Source organism: Lutra lutra, chromosome 18, assembly GCF_902655055.1.
Source record: "Lutra lutra chromosome 18, mLutLut1.2, whole genome shotgun sequence".
NCBI lineage: Eukaryota > Metazoa > Chordata > Mammalia > Carnivora > Mustelidae > Lutra > Lutra lutra.
In genome coordinates, this window is record NC_062295.1 from 720734 (window position 1) to 734740 (window position 14007).

General features: G+C 64.5%; 1 protein-coding gene across 3 annotated transcripts in view; it reads right to left on the reverse strand.

The window, feature by feature from the left end:
• The window catches only part of LMF1 (lipase maturation factor 1), an 83705-nt gene that overhangs the window by 13199 nt on the left and 56499 nt on the right, over positions 1-14007 (reverse strand). For 2 of the 3 annotated variants that reach the window (XM_047713328.1, XM_047713325.1), the window contains exon 5: positions 6448-6513. The exons of the other annotated variant lie outside the window; for it this stretch is intronic. In XM_047713328.1, the coding sequence (XP_047569284.1) occupies positions 6448-6513 (66 nt within the window). The remainder of the gene's footprint in view (positions 1-6447; positions 6514-14007) is intronic. 3 annotated transcript variants of the gene reach the window in all.

The following is a 14007-nucleotide window of genomic DNA, read 5'->3' on the forward strand; positions in this document are numbered from 1 at the left end:
ACAATTTCTGACTTAGAGGAAAGTCAGAACAGGAAAGAAACCCCCGAAAGGCCCACTTCGCGCCCGTGCTCTCCCGCTTCCCACCGCAGGAGCGGCGGAGAGTGGGCGGCTCGGCCCCGCGGCACCTGAGCGTGAAGGGTGAGCACTCCCGCGGCTCGGCGAGCACAACCGACCGGTGTAAGGGCGGCCCCAGGCCATGTCGCCTGCAGTCCCGCACCTCGCCAGCCTCTCATCTGAACGTCAGGACACAGCCCAGCTCATGTGCCCATGTCCCTCAGGGCGGGTCTGGGGCACATGCTCTTGGCAGGAGGCCCGCAGGGGTGACGGGGCTGTCCCAGCGGACCCAGGGTGGTTTGTGCCTGGACTTCTCGGTTGAGGGGTGTCCGTTGGGCCCCGCCCGGCACTGTGAGGCGGACAGAAGCAGCCTCCTGTGTTCTAGCATCCTGGGACGGTTTTCGCCAGAATCTGGGGTTCCCTTGGCCACTGAGTGGTGACTTCCGGGGCCACTGTTCCTTCGGCCTCTGTGAGCTGGCTTTCCACCACAGGGTCACGTGTGCCTCCGGCCTGTTTATCAGCGCTCATGTGGCCACGCGGGCTTTCTTTACGGCCACTTCTGACGTGTCCACAGCCCTTCCACAGACTCCCTACTTTCTGGCCCTAAAGACGCTCCAGGGTCATCAGAACCCCTTGCTGCTGCCGCCCCTCTTTTCCCCGAGGAGCCCTGGTCCCCGTGAGGGCAGGCTGGGGGTCGCGGTCTCTGGGCTCCTCCGTGGACGGAGGTAGAGAAGAAGGCGAGCGACCGCGTCTCCACTGCCGCCCCCATGCCGTCTCGCTGACAGGGCTGTGCGTCCCCGCGTTCTGAGTGGCTTTTGCAGCACAGGGAGGCAGACCGCTCTCTCCCCGTCTACCCCGGGGGCTCTCGGCCAGCGACACCTGTGAGCATGGAGGGCCCACCTGCCACGCGGCCTCGGAGCCCTGTCTGCTCCCTCCTGAGGCTTCTGCCACACCGAGTCCCCAGCCGAGCAACCCAGGAACGACGTGCGGCCGACACTTGGTGGACGGGACACGTGGCGGTCACTGCTCGTGGGTGGGTAAGTGCAGCGCGTGTCCCTGTGACGCGGCCTTCCCGTTCATTGTCCCGCAGGGTCTACAGACAGGCAGCCGCATGTGCTCTGCCCTCCAGCGCGGACGGTCCACGAATGGCCGAAAAGGACAAGGTCTTGGTGCCAGTTCTGCGGGGTCTTCGGCTGGCTGGCTTCTGAAAAGCACTCGAGGCACACGACTGTCCAGGCCACCATGGTGACAGGATGCACACGTGAGGGGGATGAGCACAGACGCAGGGAGAGGACGTGTGTCCCTTTGCCTTCGGAGCAGTCACCACCCCAGAAGTGCCCGCAGCACAGGGTCACGTCTGCGCCTGGAGGTGTGGGGCTGCCCGCACCCAGGGAGGGCCCCAGCGACGGCCGACCTTCTAGGACTCCTCCAGGACGGCGGGCCAGGCTGAGGGTAGGACCCGTGAATGAAGAAGAGACGGAGCTCGCCGCGCTTGCTTACAGCCTGGGGAGGGAAGCCACGCCCCTCGCTGAATCCGGGAGACGCTGCCTGCGGCCCCTCCTGCGACCGGTCCTCCCCATCGAGGGCGCCAGCCGGGGTGCAGGCGGCCACGGGGCAGAGCACACGACTCGGCTTCGCTTTGCCAGAAGAGATACAACCGTCCGGGGCAGGGAGTGCGGCCCCTGAGGCCTCTGGGCACCGGCCCCACCTTTGGGCAGCAAGGCTCCGTCCACCAGGGCGGGCTCACTGCGTCCGCTGCAGGCCGGCCCCGGGACCAGGGATGAGGAGGGGACCCGGCTGGCGGCGCACCTGCCGCAGCCTCTGGGTCATGCCTGCAGGGGCAGGTCAGGGTCCGCAGGAGAAGGGCTCCAGCCCAAACGCATCCTCTGTGGGGCAGCGGCCGCCAGTTCTGGTCAGCACACGCCTGGGGGGGTGCTGGGAAGCCTTGCTCAGCGGAAGCGTCCCCCGCCGGCACAGCCAGGGAGCAGCTGCACGGCCGGGGGAGCGGTGGGGCCGGGGTCGGCAGGTGTGAGCCCAGAGCGGCCAGGCACCCCCCGTCGCTGCGGAAATGCCAGCCGGTGCCTGGGGACGGACACTAGCCGCGGCGTGGAATTCCTTCCAGGGACGCTCTGTCTTCCAGCGCCTGCACTGCCTGTGCAGGGACTGGGCTCCTCCTGTGGGTTTACAGTCTGCTGGGCGGAGGGGTGTCGGCTCTACCTGCCCTCTCTGCGCAGCTGGGGAGGGTCCCGAGGCCTCCCTGCTCCTGCAAGCCCCAGGACAGTTTTATTTTGTTTGCACTGAAGCTGGGAAAAACCCCACTGTGTCGTAGAATCTGGCTGTAAACCCTGGAAACGGCGTCTGGAACATCACACCCCATAAAGCAGGGGAAGGGGTGCCCAGTGCTGCCTCCGGCAGGAAGCTCGGCCACGCTCACCCCTGCAGCCAAGTGGCCCGAGTGCCGCGCAGCCTGGATGTTGGCGGCCAGCCAGCCCTGACCCCAGGAACACTTTCCGGCTGGTTACCTTAAGAAGAGACACTTTTAAAAAAGAAAAACACGAAGGGTGATAAAGACAGTTGTAGGGTTTGGGGAAAGCGACGTTCCTCCACGCTTTTCCAACACCTTCCCTTCCAGGCCTCAGTGGTGAGTCCGAGGTAGACAGAAATGGCTTTTTCAGCCATTTTCCCATTTCGGGGACTGTAAATTACGTTTGAGGCTTCGATCAGGAAGGGTAGGTGCGTAATTCTTGTCTGAAGAACAAATTTCTGAAAATCCTCAAGCCGTCCACATTCTGTTCCATCAGAAGACTGAGTCGCGAGCCCTCCACCTGCTCAGGACCCCTGCCCCTCGCAGAGCCCACAAAGGTGTCCACAGAAAGGCCGCTGGGAAGTCTTAAGTCCCCAGATGTTTGCGGGGTGGGGGGCCTCCCCCGTACACCAGAGGTGTCTGCCTGCTGGTGGCCCCCAGATGGCAGGAGGGGGACCGCTGGCACCTGGGCGGTGGGTCTCAGGATAAAACCCAGAGACGGTGTTTGCGCACAGCGGTGGCTGCCTCCCCATGGGTCTCGGGACGGGTGGGGTCCCCGACGTCCGGGCTGAAGGCTCCGTCCTGAGTGAGGCCAAGGCAGAGCCAGCGGTGGCCGCTGCCCCTGCCCACCCAGATGACGGGTGATGTAGGAGGAGGAGCGAGCTATGAACGTGATGGGGCGCCCTGGGCCCACGGGACAGGAGCAGTCACAGCGCCGTGGGGAGGACTGGACACGGGTGAGCTGCAGTGGCACCCCCAAGAGCTGCCGCCCACTACCCCCGTTTGCAGGGGCTCTTCCCACCCTACTGTGGGGAGAGGCCGGGTCCCAGCCTCGTCTTCGAGGGATGGGTGGCGGTCTGCCCCGCGTGCTGCACCTGTCGCACACCGCCCAGGCAGGCAGGAGAGAGGCCTCCAGAGCGGAGCCCGCACGCGAGCTACGTGAGGGGCGTCCAGCAGGCGGAGGGGGCACGGCAGGCCGGGACCGGTCGGCACGGAGCGGCAGCCCTGGAAGTGGCCAGTCCGTGGACGAACACAGGAGAGCCGCGGCACACGGTTTCTGGGATGGGAACTGTGTGATCGCGGCCATGGCCCTGCCGGTCCCCACGGCTCACAGGAGCAGCGCGTCACTCACAGGTACGCGGTGACGCACCCCAGACGGGCCGAGAACGCCGACGTCCGTGCTCGCGCGCCGAGGGAAGCCAAGGAGCCGTGGCGAGAATGTAGCGACCCGAGAGAAGCCGCGGCGATGCGGGAGGACGGACGGGAGAAGGAGCCAGCGGCGGTGTCGGAAACCAGGTCGAAGCGCAGCTTGGTGAGCGGCCCAGACGCACTGCGAGGCAGAGCCCGGGGCTGCCCGGGCGGCTCGTCGTGACCTCAGAGTCCTGGGATCGAGCCCCGCGGCCGGCTCCCTGCTCGCTGCCCCCCACTCGCCGGTGCGCCTCTGGCCCACACTCTAATAAAATCTTAAAAAAAAAAGGCTGAATTTGTCACACCCCCTAAGACAAGACCCGGCACAGTGGCCTGTGAGACGCACACTTTGGAGGGGAGGGCGTGCGGGGGCGGCTGTCAGACCTCGGAAGCACCGAGACTAGGGACAGAAGGTGGTTTCTTAAGGCCACTGGGGATCGCCAGGAGGCCCCCAGGGCAGCAACACGTTTCAGGCCCTGCTCTCCACCGTACTAGGACGCGCGGACAGCGGGGAGGGAGACCGGGGGCACCGAGCCCGCAGCCCAACTTCGCCAGCAGACACGCGGCATGGACGTTCCTGTGCTCGGCTCAAAGGCAGCGCTCACTGAGGTCACGCTCCGGGCCACGACACAGGTCTGAATGGACACGCACTGTCTCTGAAAGTGGTGACGTGAATCAGAAAGGAGTAACCGAAAACCACGTGCAAAGCGCCCATCTGTTTGGGCGCTCGGTCATGCCAACGGACCAGCCTCCCCGAGCGCACGCTCTAGTACACGGGCCACGAATCTGACCACAACCTCGGGGTTGTTGCTCAAGTGGGGGAAACTGAGTCAGGCCGTGAGGTCGCTTCCTTAGGAGCATGTGAGCCAGTGTGGCCGTGGGAGGGCGGGCAGCACGCGTCTGTACGAAGAGCAGGAGTGACATGGACCTGGGCTCAAGTCTGAGTACTTGGAGCAGTGACTGTCACTGACCCTGACGCTCTGTCTGTGCATCTCATAGACTTGGCCTTCGTCTGGCGGGGCTTGCCCTTCCCGGCGACCCCAGGGCATGGGCTGCACCAGGAGCACACGCCAGACTGCGTTCCCCTCCAGGCCCCAGGGCTGACCCACCCAGTCCCCAGGACACACACAAAAACATACTCTTCCTTCCCAGGGCACAGAGCACAGAGGGCCCCAGCCCCGCCGCTGGAGGTAACCGAGTCCGGCTTCCGCCCAGTGAACATGCACGGCTTTCACGGTAACGTCAACCTTGATTCGAATTACTTCCAGGTTACCAGACCCTCCCCCGGTTACGGGACAAAACCGCTGTGACCGTGTCCCGGGGTCGCAGTTAAAGGTCGGACTCAGGGGCGCCTGGGTGGCTCAGTGGGTTAAGCCGCTGCCTTCGGCTCAGGTCATGATCTCAGGGTCCTGGGATCGAGCCCCACATCGGGCTCTCTGCTAAGCGGGGAGCCTGCTTCCTCCTCTCTCTCTGCCTGCCTCTCTGCCTGCTTGTGATCTCTCTCTATCAAAGAAATAAATAAAATCTTTAAAAAAAAAAAATAATAAAGGTCGGACTCACCAGCCGGAGAGACCTATAGAAGCCTCCGGTGCTGGGGCTGGTGTGGCAACGTGAGGAATGTTCCGCTGTGCTTGGTGGGGGCCACGGCTCAGCAGCCCCAGCTGTGCCCTCGGCTTCACCCAAGGCCACGGGCATAGCACACAGGGTGTTGGCTCTGGAACCAAGGGAGGGACTCACGGGCCCTTGGGCAGGAGGGGAGGGGAGTCTGGTGGGACGGGGCGAGATCTCCAGTCTGATCTCCCCGCCAAACACACCCCCATGGGACGTCCCTGCTGCCAGGCTGGGTAACAGGTGACACGGCCGCAGACGCACCAGCTCTGACACACCGAGGACTGAAAAGCCACAGGAGGCGTGGGGCGGTCCCAGCAGCGTTTACAGGACAGCCGCTGTGTCGCCGTGAGTGGGAGACGGAGCAAGTGTCCCACCTGACGGGTGGCGCTCCAGGCACCAGTGTTTTTGTGGCCGACAAGGGGCAGAGGACGCCGTGACAGACATTCGCTGTGTCCACGGGCGAGTGGATGCGGTTGCTCTGACCCAGGCGCCCTCAGGTTAATTCATTCACGGGGAGACACGGTCCCAGCCCCCCACAAGCATGTGAGTGGGCAGCAGGGACAGGAACGTCCGGAGGAGCTTGGACCTGGGTGGGGTCCCAGGGAGTGGGGGGCAGGGATGACAACTGCCTAAAGCTGGGGGTCGAGGTGGGGGAGGGGGCTGAGGGGCTCTGAGGACAGCAGGACTTGCACCTCCCCCCATGTCCATGTGCCCTGATTTGGGGGGCAGGGCATGTGGCAGAGCAGCTCCCCACTATGCACTCCTGCTGGAGGCGTGGGTGGTACCTGGGCAGGACCACACGCAGCGATGGAGGGACCAGTGCCCACAGCCAGAATGGACGCCTGGACCACAGCCGCGGGGGCCAGGAGCCCCCCAGCCAGCCCAGCACAGGGGACGTCCTGCAGGCCCCCGTGTGACCTGCCTGTGCCCTGGCGAGAGAGCAAGCCGGAGGGGCCTCATGAACTGAGCTGTGGCCTCTGAGAGGCTTGCGCCTGTGATATGGGGGCCGGTGCCCCTGGACGGGGCGGGCGGGGACAGGGAGCTGGGTCCGCAGCCGCCGTGCAGCTCACCTCATAGTGGAAGTCCATGCAGGTGAGGTCCCGCCAGCACCGGTCCCCCCGGATCTTGATCAGGCCCTGCCAAGGCAAGACAGACAGAAGCGTGAGCCACTCCCGAGGCTGCCGGTGGTCCCAGGGGGTGCAAACTGGCCGCAGGTGCAACCCAAAGGCTTCAGGGGAGCGGCGGGAGGGCGTCTCCTGCCTGAGATGCGTAACAGCAGAGACGCAAGCGGCCGCAGCAGCAGCACAGCCAGGCCCTCGACGGCCAAGTCCAACGTGCGCGACGCGTCCAGCGACCGGCTTCCTCGGGTGAACGCGGTGCCTCTGTGCTTTCCCGAAACTCCGGTTCTCTGAGTGTCGTCGCAGGAACGCACTTCGCGGGCTTTGAAAGCGGACAGGCAGGCAAAGCTACGGCCGGACGGATGCCAGAGGCCGAGGGAGCCAGGAAAGGGGGCTGCGTGTCTCAGGAGGGCGGCGAGCGACTCGCAAGCTCGGGGCCTGCAGATCCCCTCCTGGCAGCCCGAGGCTCACTTCCGCAGCACGCGGGGAAACCAGGCGCCCGACCCCCGAGCGTCCAGGGAACGGCTCTGTTGCTGTGGAGGAGGGTCCCCCCGAATGGTCTGCGGCCGAGCTCCCCAGCACCGTGCCTGGTCCCCACTTCCTCTTGGGAGCTCACGGCTCCCTTCCTAAGTCGGGGCCGTCCCCGCCAGCACTGGAAGCTCCGCTGGGGGGCCCAGACGTGGACTCGTGGTTCCGAGGTGGCGAGGAGGTACGCGGCCGTGAAGCCATGGGACGCGGCCGGGCTCTCTCGTGACGCTGGCTTTTACAGCTCCCACTGCTCCGGCCGACGCCCGCCCCGTCCGACGCCCGCCCCGTCGGCAGACTCTGCTGCAGAGGCCCAGCCTCGCACGGGAGTGGGCCTGCCTTGTTCGGGGCGGCGTGGGCAGAGGAGAGGCGCTGGGCTCCTCGGAAGGAGGGCGGGCAGCCACGGAGGAGCGGGATGGGCTGGAGGAGCGCGGAGCGGACACGGACGCGCCAGGCAGCGGGGGTGAGCGGCGCAGAGCCCAGGGAAGGCCGTGGTGGACAATGCCCAGGGGTGCCGGGCAGTGTGGTTCGGGCAGGGACGGAGCTGGCCAGGGCTGAGGTCAGGGCTGAGGCCGGGAGGGCGGCCGCCAGGAGGGGTGGCTGCGGGAGCCTCAGCTCTGCCTTCTCACGGACGCCCCATGACCGTGGGCTTTAGTCCCGTGGGCAGCACAGCCTCGTGGCAATGCCGAGCTGAGTGGATGCAGACCTGGGTGCTGGCCCTGCCGCTGACATGTAAAATGGGACTTCGACGCAGGGAAGGACCCTGAGTGGGGACAGGACGGTCCTGTGTGAGCCCTGTGGCCGTCCAGGCAGAAGGACCACCCAGGAGTTGGGACGCGGAGCCCACAGGATGTGTTGGGGGGCAACATGGGTGCTGAGTGGGTAGCGGCATGGACACAGCAACAAAGAGGCAGGGACAAGATGTGACAAGAAGTCCCAGGGACATGTGGCAGCCCCTGGGGCCTCTGAAGCCCGAGAAATGACGCGGCCACGCACAGGGGCTCGGCAGGAGCTCAACATGCCGCCGCTGGCTGGATCACAGACCTACGTCCCAGAGCTCTGAGAACCCCGGCGTCCCCAGCCCTGACCACCGGCTGCTCGGACCAGGTCGTGCACTCACTGTGCTCGGCCCCCCGCTGCCAGCCGGCCCCTCGGGGGTGCCCGTGTGCCCCCCCCCCACAGCTGCAGCCGCCAGGCACCTGGAGACTGGAGTCCTGTCCTTCCGGGAACTGGGTTTGCTTGTGCACAGCAATGCGGGAGACACAGCCCCGGGTGCCCCTCTGTGGGACACGCAGGAAGACCAGCGCGCCTGCGGTCCGGACCCAAGTGCGTCCTTCCTCCCGGGGCGGGAGAGCAGCTGCTGTCACGCGACAGCCCCGTGAGCGAGGCTCCGCTCCCCGCACCCCTCGGAATCCGAGAGTGGGTTTCCTTAGAGACTCGAACCAGGCAGAGAAGAAAAAAACAAAATAATTAAAATGTCATTCAAGTTCTAAGCTGATACGAGACACTTAAAGATCTGAGACATTCTTCCGGGAGCGGAGAGTAATTATATTCCTCCCCATCCGCTGACTTCTCCCTGTAGTGCACATGTCAGATTTTCCACGGATTTTTCCTTCCTGAGTGAGCGTCAAAGGAACAAAGACTTCTGTCAGCCCTTTTCAGCCCAAAATTAGTTCTGAAAAAATGGCTCAGACAAGCCAGTACCAGGCCAGACCCAGAGAGAGCCACGTGACCACAGCTGTCCACGCCTGCTCTCTGGGGAAGGGAGGGTGTGAGGTGCTGGAACATTCCAGGCTTGCCGGGGCAGCCTCAGGCCTGGGGCAGAGAGGGGGAGGCAGGAGCACGAAGGCAGCCACCCAGGGACGTGGACGGGCCTCTCCAGATGTTCACAGGTCCGAGGACATGCTTCTGACACCCCATTTGGACACAGGCAGCCCAAGGCCTTGGTGCAGGAAGGACCTGTTTCCCTGTGCTGTCCGGCCTGCGGGGGCACCAGACACGCGGAGCCGTGGGCAGCAGCCCCATCCCGAGTGCGCACGGCATCCCGCTCTCCCACGGGCAGCCCTGCCTCCTCCCTCTGCAAACGGGGGGCGCTGGGCCACGCTGGGGCTTCTCCCCTCCGAGTTCCAGAAGGCTCGATGACCCTGGGCCGCGCACACTAACGGGGTCATGGGCTGAGAAGGATACGCCCGCTCTTCTGCGGGCAGGCCTGGCCGTCTGGGACGCCACTCGGGCTTCCCACCATCCCTCTCCTCTGGGGGCTGAGCAGGCACGTGGGGGACCTCTACGTCTTGGGTGCACGAGAGGTTCAGGGTCACGAGCTATTACTCGGCACTGGGGTCACAGGACTGCTTGGGCTCCTCTTGGGACCGAGCCGTCCCACCGCGCCCTGCCCCTTCAGTCTCCCGGCCCAGGGACGGCGGTGCAGGAGCCACCCCGGGATCCAGCGTGCAGGGCGCAGTCCGCGCGGCCGGCAGGTGCCGAGGACACGGTGTTGGGTGGGGGGTGACTGACGGTGCCCTGTTGTCTCCTCCCGCCCTGGCCCGTGAGGGGCTGCCGGCAGCGGGGGGAGCTCTGCAGGTGCCCACGAGCCACGAGGCCTCGCTGCCCATTTAGGCCCAGGCTGTTCTGAGGCAGACAGGAGCCGAGGGACTGAGCATGCGGCCGTGAGCAGGGCCGAAGCTGAGGCCAGAGGGCACAGCACCACCGACCGCTCTTCCAGAACCCCCCGAGCACCCGCGAGCTGGAGTGTGGTCCGGCCTCCCGCGCGCTCGTGGGACGGCCCCTCGCTTTGCTGTCTGCGTGAACGCGATGAAGCAGGTCGGAGGACGCACGCTCCTCCCAGAGCGGGGACCCTGGGACGGGACGGCAAGGACCCGGTGACAGCCACGCAGGGCTGGTCTTCATGGGGGCATGTGACACTTACTCCGTGTGACCCAGTTTTACTGGAGGAATGGGAGTCCAAGGAAGGGTCCTGACTCCTCCCCAGGTCGGAAGCTCGAGGTGGCTGGCAGCACCTCTCTTGTCCCCTCAGTGCCGGCCGGGACCCAGCCCCTCAGAAGGCGGGGCACCCGGACACCGAACTGCTTCCCAGAGAGCTCCGGGTGACTCGCCCAGGGCAGCCGCCGCGCCTCCCAGGGAAACAGCCGATGCAGGTGCGGCCTGGGGGGCTTCCCCACGCCAGCCCCGTCTCCCTCTCGCAGAAGTGGGGCGAGCCCCCAAGGGGTACGGTTTGGACACCGAGGGAGCAGACTGCTTCGGTGCGGAACAGACAGGGGCCCACGTTCCACGTGCGCCCGGAAATGGTCCCACTGCCAGCCGGTGTCGGAGCCTCGAGGGGCCCGGGCACAAGTGCATGGGTCGGGTTAGAAACGCGCTGTCTGCCCCGGATCTCGCGCCCCACACACGGCGTCTTCCGGGCGTCGGCGGTCTCCGGGCCGGGGTCCCCCAGGGCTGGGACTGCCTTTGCCAGCAAGTCCTGTGTGGGAGAAGAAAACCCATGACTCGCTCTGAATGACGGGCTCAATGACCATGTGAAACACAACACCCATCGTGAGTGTCCTGTGTGTCCCGACAACCGTGTACAGTCAGGTGTCGTCGCCCATGCAGGATGCAGCCACTCCTCCCGCAGAACGTTCTCGGGGACCCCTTCCCAGGCGTGCCCAGGCCCTGCTGGGCGGGAGGCAGCTGCAGCCGGCCTCAGCTCTGCCTGTCCCCGGACGTCCACACACGGCCTCTTATGAACGCGCCCCCACACCACCATTTACGCCATGTTGCCAGACCCATGGTTGTCCCGAGGTCTGCCTGTCGTGAACAGACGTGCGGGTGTGTGCCAGCCCCCACGTGGACGCAGGCTCTCCTTTCTGCCGGCAAACCCGCAGGAGTGCAAAGCCAGCTTGCAGGGGGGCTGGCCGACCGCCCTCCCCGAGGCTGCATCCCGTCCCCGAGCCAGCGTCGTGCCCCATGAGGCGCCCGCCCGTGGGATGTGCTGGTCCCGGCCCGGACTCCTCAGGTGTCCGTCCTCCACGTGTGCTTGAGCCCGGAGCCCGCCCTTCTCCCGCGGGCTGTTCCGGATGTCAGTGTTTGGTTGGGTCTGTGCCTTGTTTGCCTCTTCTCAGTGCTGTGTTTTGATCAGAGAAATGTTAGTATCAACGAAGTATGTTTAGCAACAGTTTGTTACTGTTTTTTGTGTTCTGTCGGAGAGTCTTTGCCTACCCCAAGGTAAGTGCAGGTGCGTTCTCTTTGGGAACCTTTATTTCCTGGCATCTGTGTGTGTCAGCCAAACCCCAGCGTGTGACCTCACGCCTCGGCTAGACATGACCGACTTGCTGTGTGGGGTGCTGCCGCGAGGCGCTCTCCCGAGCCTCCTAGAACTTGGTGGAGTTGCTTCTGCGCTTCCATCCAGTCCATCTCCTACGAGAGTTGGTGCGGATGGAACCACGCCCAAGCGTCCTGGCTTGCAGACTCCCCATCCCCTCAGCTCCGCCAGCGAAGACGGGCTTTCCTTTCTCCACTGACTTGACTTGGGACCCGCGGCTGAGTGTCCGCTGGCAGGAGAGACATGGTCCATTTCTCTAGCTTAGGTCCATGCCACACTTAAGTTTTACGTGAAGCTGTAAAACCAGGAGGTATGTCTCCCAGCTTTGTTCTTTTCCAAAATCGTTTCCCTGTGTACACTTGACCGTCGGCACAGTAACTTCTCCAGAAAGCCCGCTGGCACTGTTGACAGGAACGGCCTGGAATCTGCACACGCGTGTGGACACAACACATGGCGGCTACAGCGTCTTCCTGCCTGTGAGGCCAGGTGCATGTCCTGGCGTCGGCCACCCATGCGCCTTGGACAGCCACAGACAGGCTGCCTCGCGGCAGCTGGAGACAATACTTCCCGGATCTTCTCTTGGAATGATCCCTTCATGGCGCTCTAAGTACGGCCGGGCTTCACGCTGATCTCGTGTCCTGCAGCCTTGCCAAGTTCACACACTTGTTTCACGAGCTGGTTTTCAGATGCCACCGGGTTTTCTGCTTCTCTGGTCACGTGTGTGAACAACAGTGTCATTACTCTTCTTCCAAGGTTTATGCGTTGTCTTTCTTTCTCCTGTTTTCCTGCACCACGACTTCTAACAACGCTGACTGTGGGCAAGGACAGACAGCGGCCTGGTCTGCTGGCCGTGAGCGCTCCTATCCCCCGAGCTGCTGGGGAGCAGCCAGGATGGGCCGGCCGGGCTTTCAGATGTGTCCAGAGGACGTCCGCCCAGCTGTCACGGCGGGTGTCGAACCGCAGCGCACGCTCGTCTTGGGCTTCTGTTACCGGTGAGCTGCACTCACTGACTTTCGAACGTTAAACCGGCCTTGCGTTCCCGAGATAGACCGCGCCTTTCTTTGGTGCTGGATTTGATTGCTGGTGTTTTGCTAAGGGTTTCTGCGCTTTGCTCCGGGGTCGGGGGATGCTGGTCTCTTCCTGCTCTGTAATGACCGCCGTGAGTCCGGTTTTCACGGTCACGAAACGACGACCTGGCAAGTGTTCCAGCACAGTCTGGGTAGGAGCACCACCGTTTCCTCCTCCGGCGTCTGGTAGTTCTGCTGGAGAAGCCGTCTGGCCCACACTTCTCTCTCTGGAAGGGGTTCTGATTACAGATTCAATGTATTTAACAGACACGGAGCGGCTCAGGTTTCCTGTTTGCTCCTCAGTTTTGGGAAGTGCATGTGTGACGGGACGTGTCCATTTCATCTAGGTTGTCGGGCTGCAGGCAGCGGCCTCTCGCAGCAAGGGCCTCAGACGCATCCGCCTGTGGGCTGAGGACAGCACCTTCTCCTGGGGCTGCGGCCACAGCCCGGCTAGGGCTCCTGCCTCTGCTGAATACCAACCTGAAAAATGTAGGCGCACAGGCCTCGCTCTTCTCCTCCTCTCGTGGTCGCAGGACAGTCTGCACACGCAGAGCAGTGGGAGGGCCCCACGGTGGGCGCTGCAGCCGGCGCGAGCACACAGCCGTGAGCACGAGCGGCACGGGCGATCAGCGGTCACCCCACGACGGAGCCGCGTGGAGAACACACCGGCATCTCTTCCCAGCAGGCCACCCAGGGCTCCACACGTATGGGACAGGGAGGCTCACGCCTTGTCAGCTTCCGGCAGGTGGCTGGGGGCTCTGGCACCTGCCCCCTGCCCCCCGCCATTGCACTCTCCATTCACTGTATATGCAGGTGACCCGCTCCGGCCTCCGCTGAACGCGCAGCTCCTAAAGCAAATGGCTTCAGCAGTGACTTGGTCATTAAGAATTCAGGATATTAACATTTTGGAGAGGTGGAGGGGCAAAGAGGGAGGGAGAGGGGAGAGAGTCTCCAGCGGACTCCCTGCGGAGCGTGAGCCTGACACGGGGCTGGAGCTCACGACCGAGACCATGGGCTGAGCCGCACCCAAGAGTCGGACACTAAACTGACAGCGCGCCCCAGGCACCCCGAGGGCATCATTTCTTGGCTAGTGTGAACCAAGAGTAGAAACAACGCACAGTCAGGAGAAGCGCGACACGCTGTGCCGGAAGAACCGCAGAGAGAGCAGAAACACAGAAGCCGCGCGGACCAACGGAGCCCGAGCCACAGAAGCCGCTGCGCCCCCACAAGGGCGACCTCACGGTGTCCTGACTGCCCTTATCCGCCTGCGCTGGGGCGAGCTGCGGCGCTCCACCCCTGCCCCGGCCTGGCCCGCACACGCTCCTCCTCCTTGTGGGCCAGCGGAGCCCACCGCAGGGTTCTCGGGAGGAGCCGCCGAGCGCCTGCCTGCGGCACAAGCCAAGGCCACGTGCACGGCCAGACGGGCGCTGAGCGGAAGGCGGGCCACGAAGAAGATGGTCTTGGCTGTCCAGACAGAAACCAAGTCCTGCCTCCCCTCGCTGCCGTTCCCGCTCGCTTGCCAGGACTCCAGCAACGGAGGGCTCAGCCCTCGGCACAGCACAGGGCCAGGACAGCCGTGGCTCTGAAGCCATGTGGGAAGCC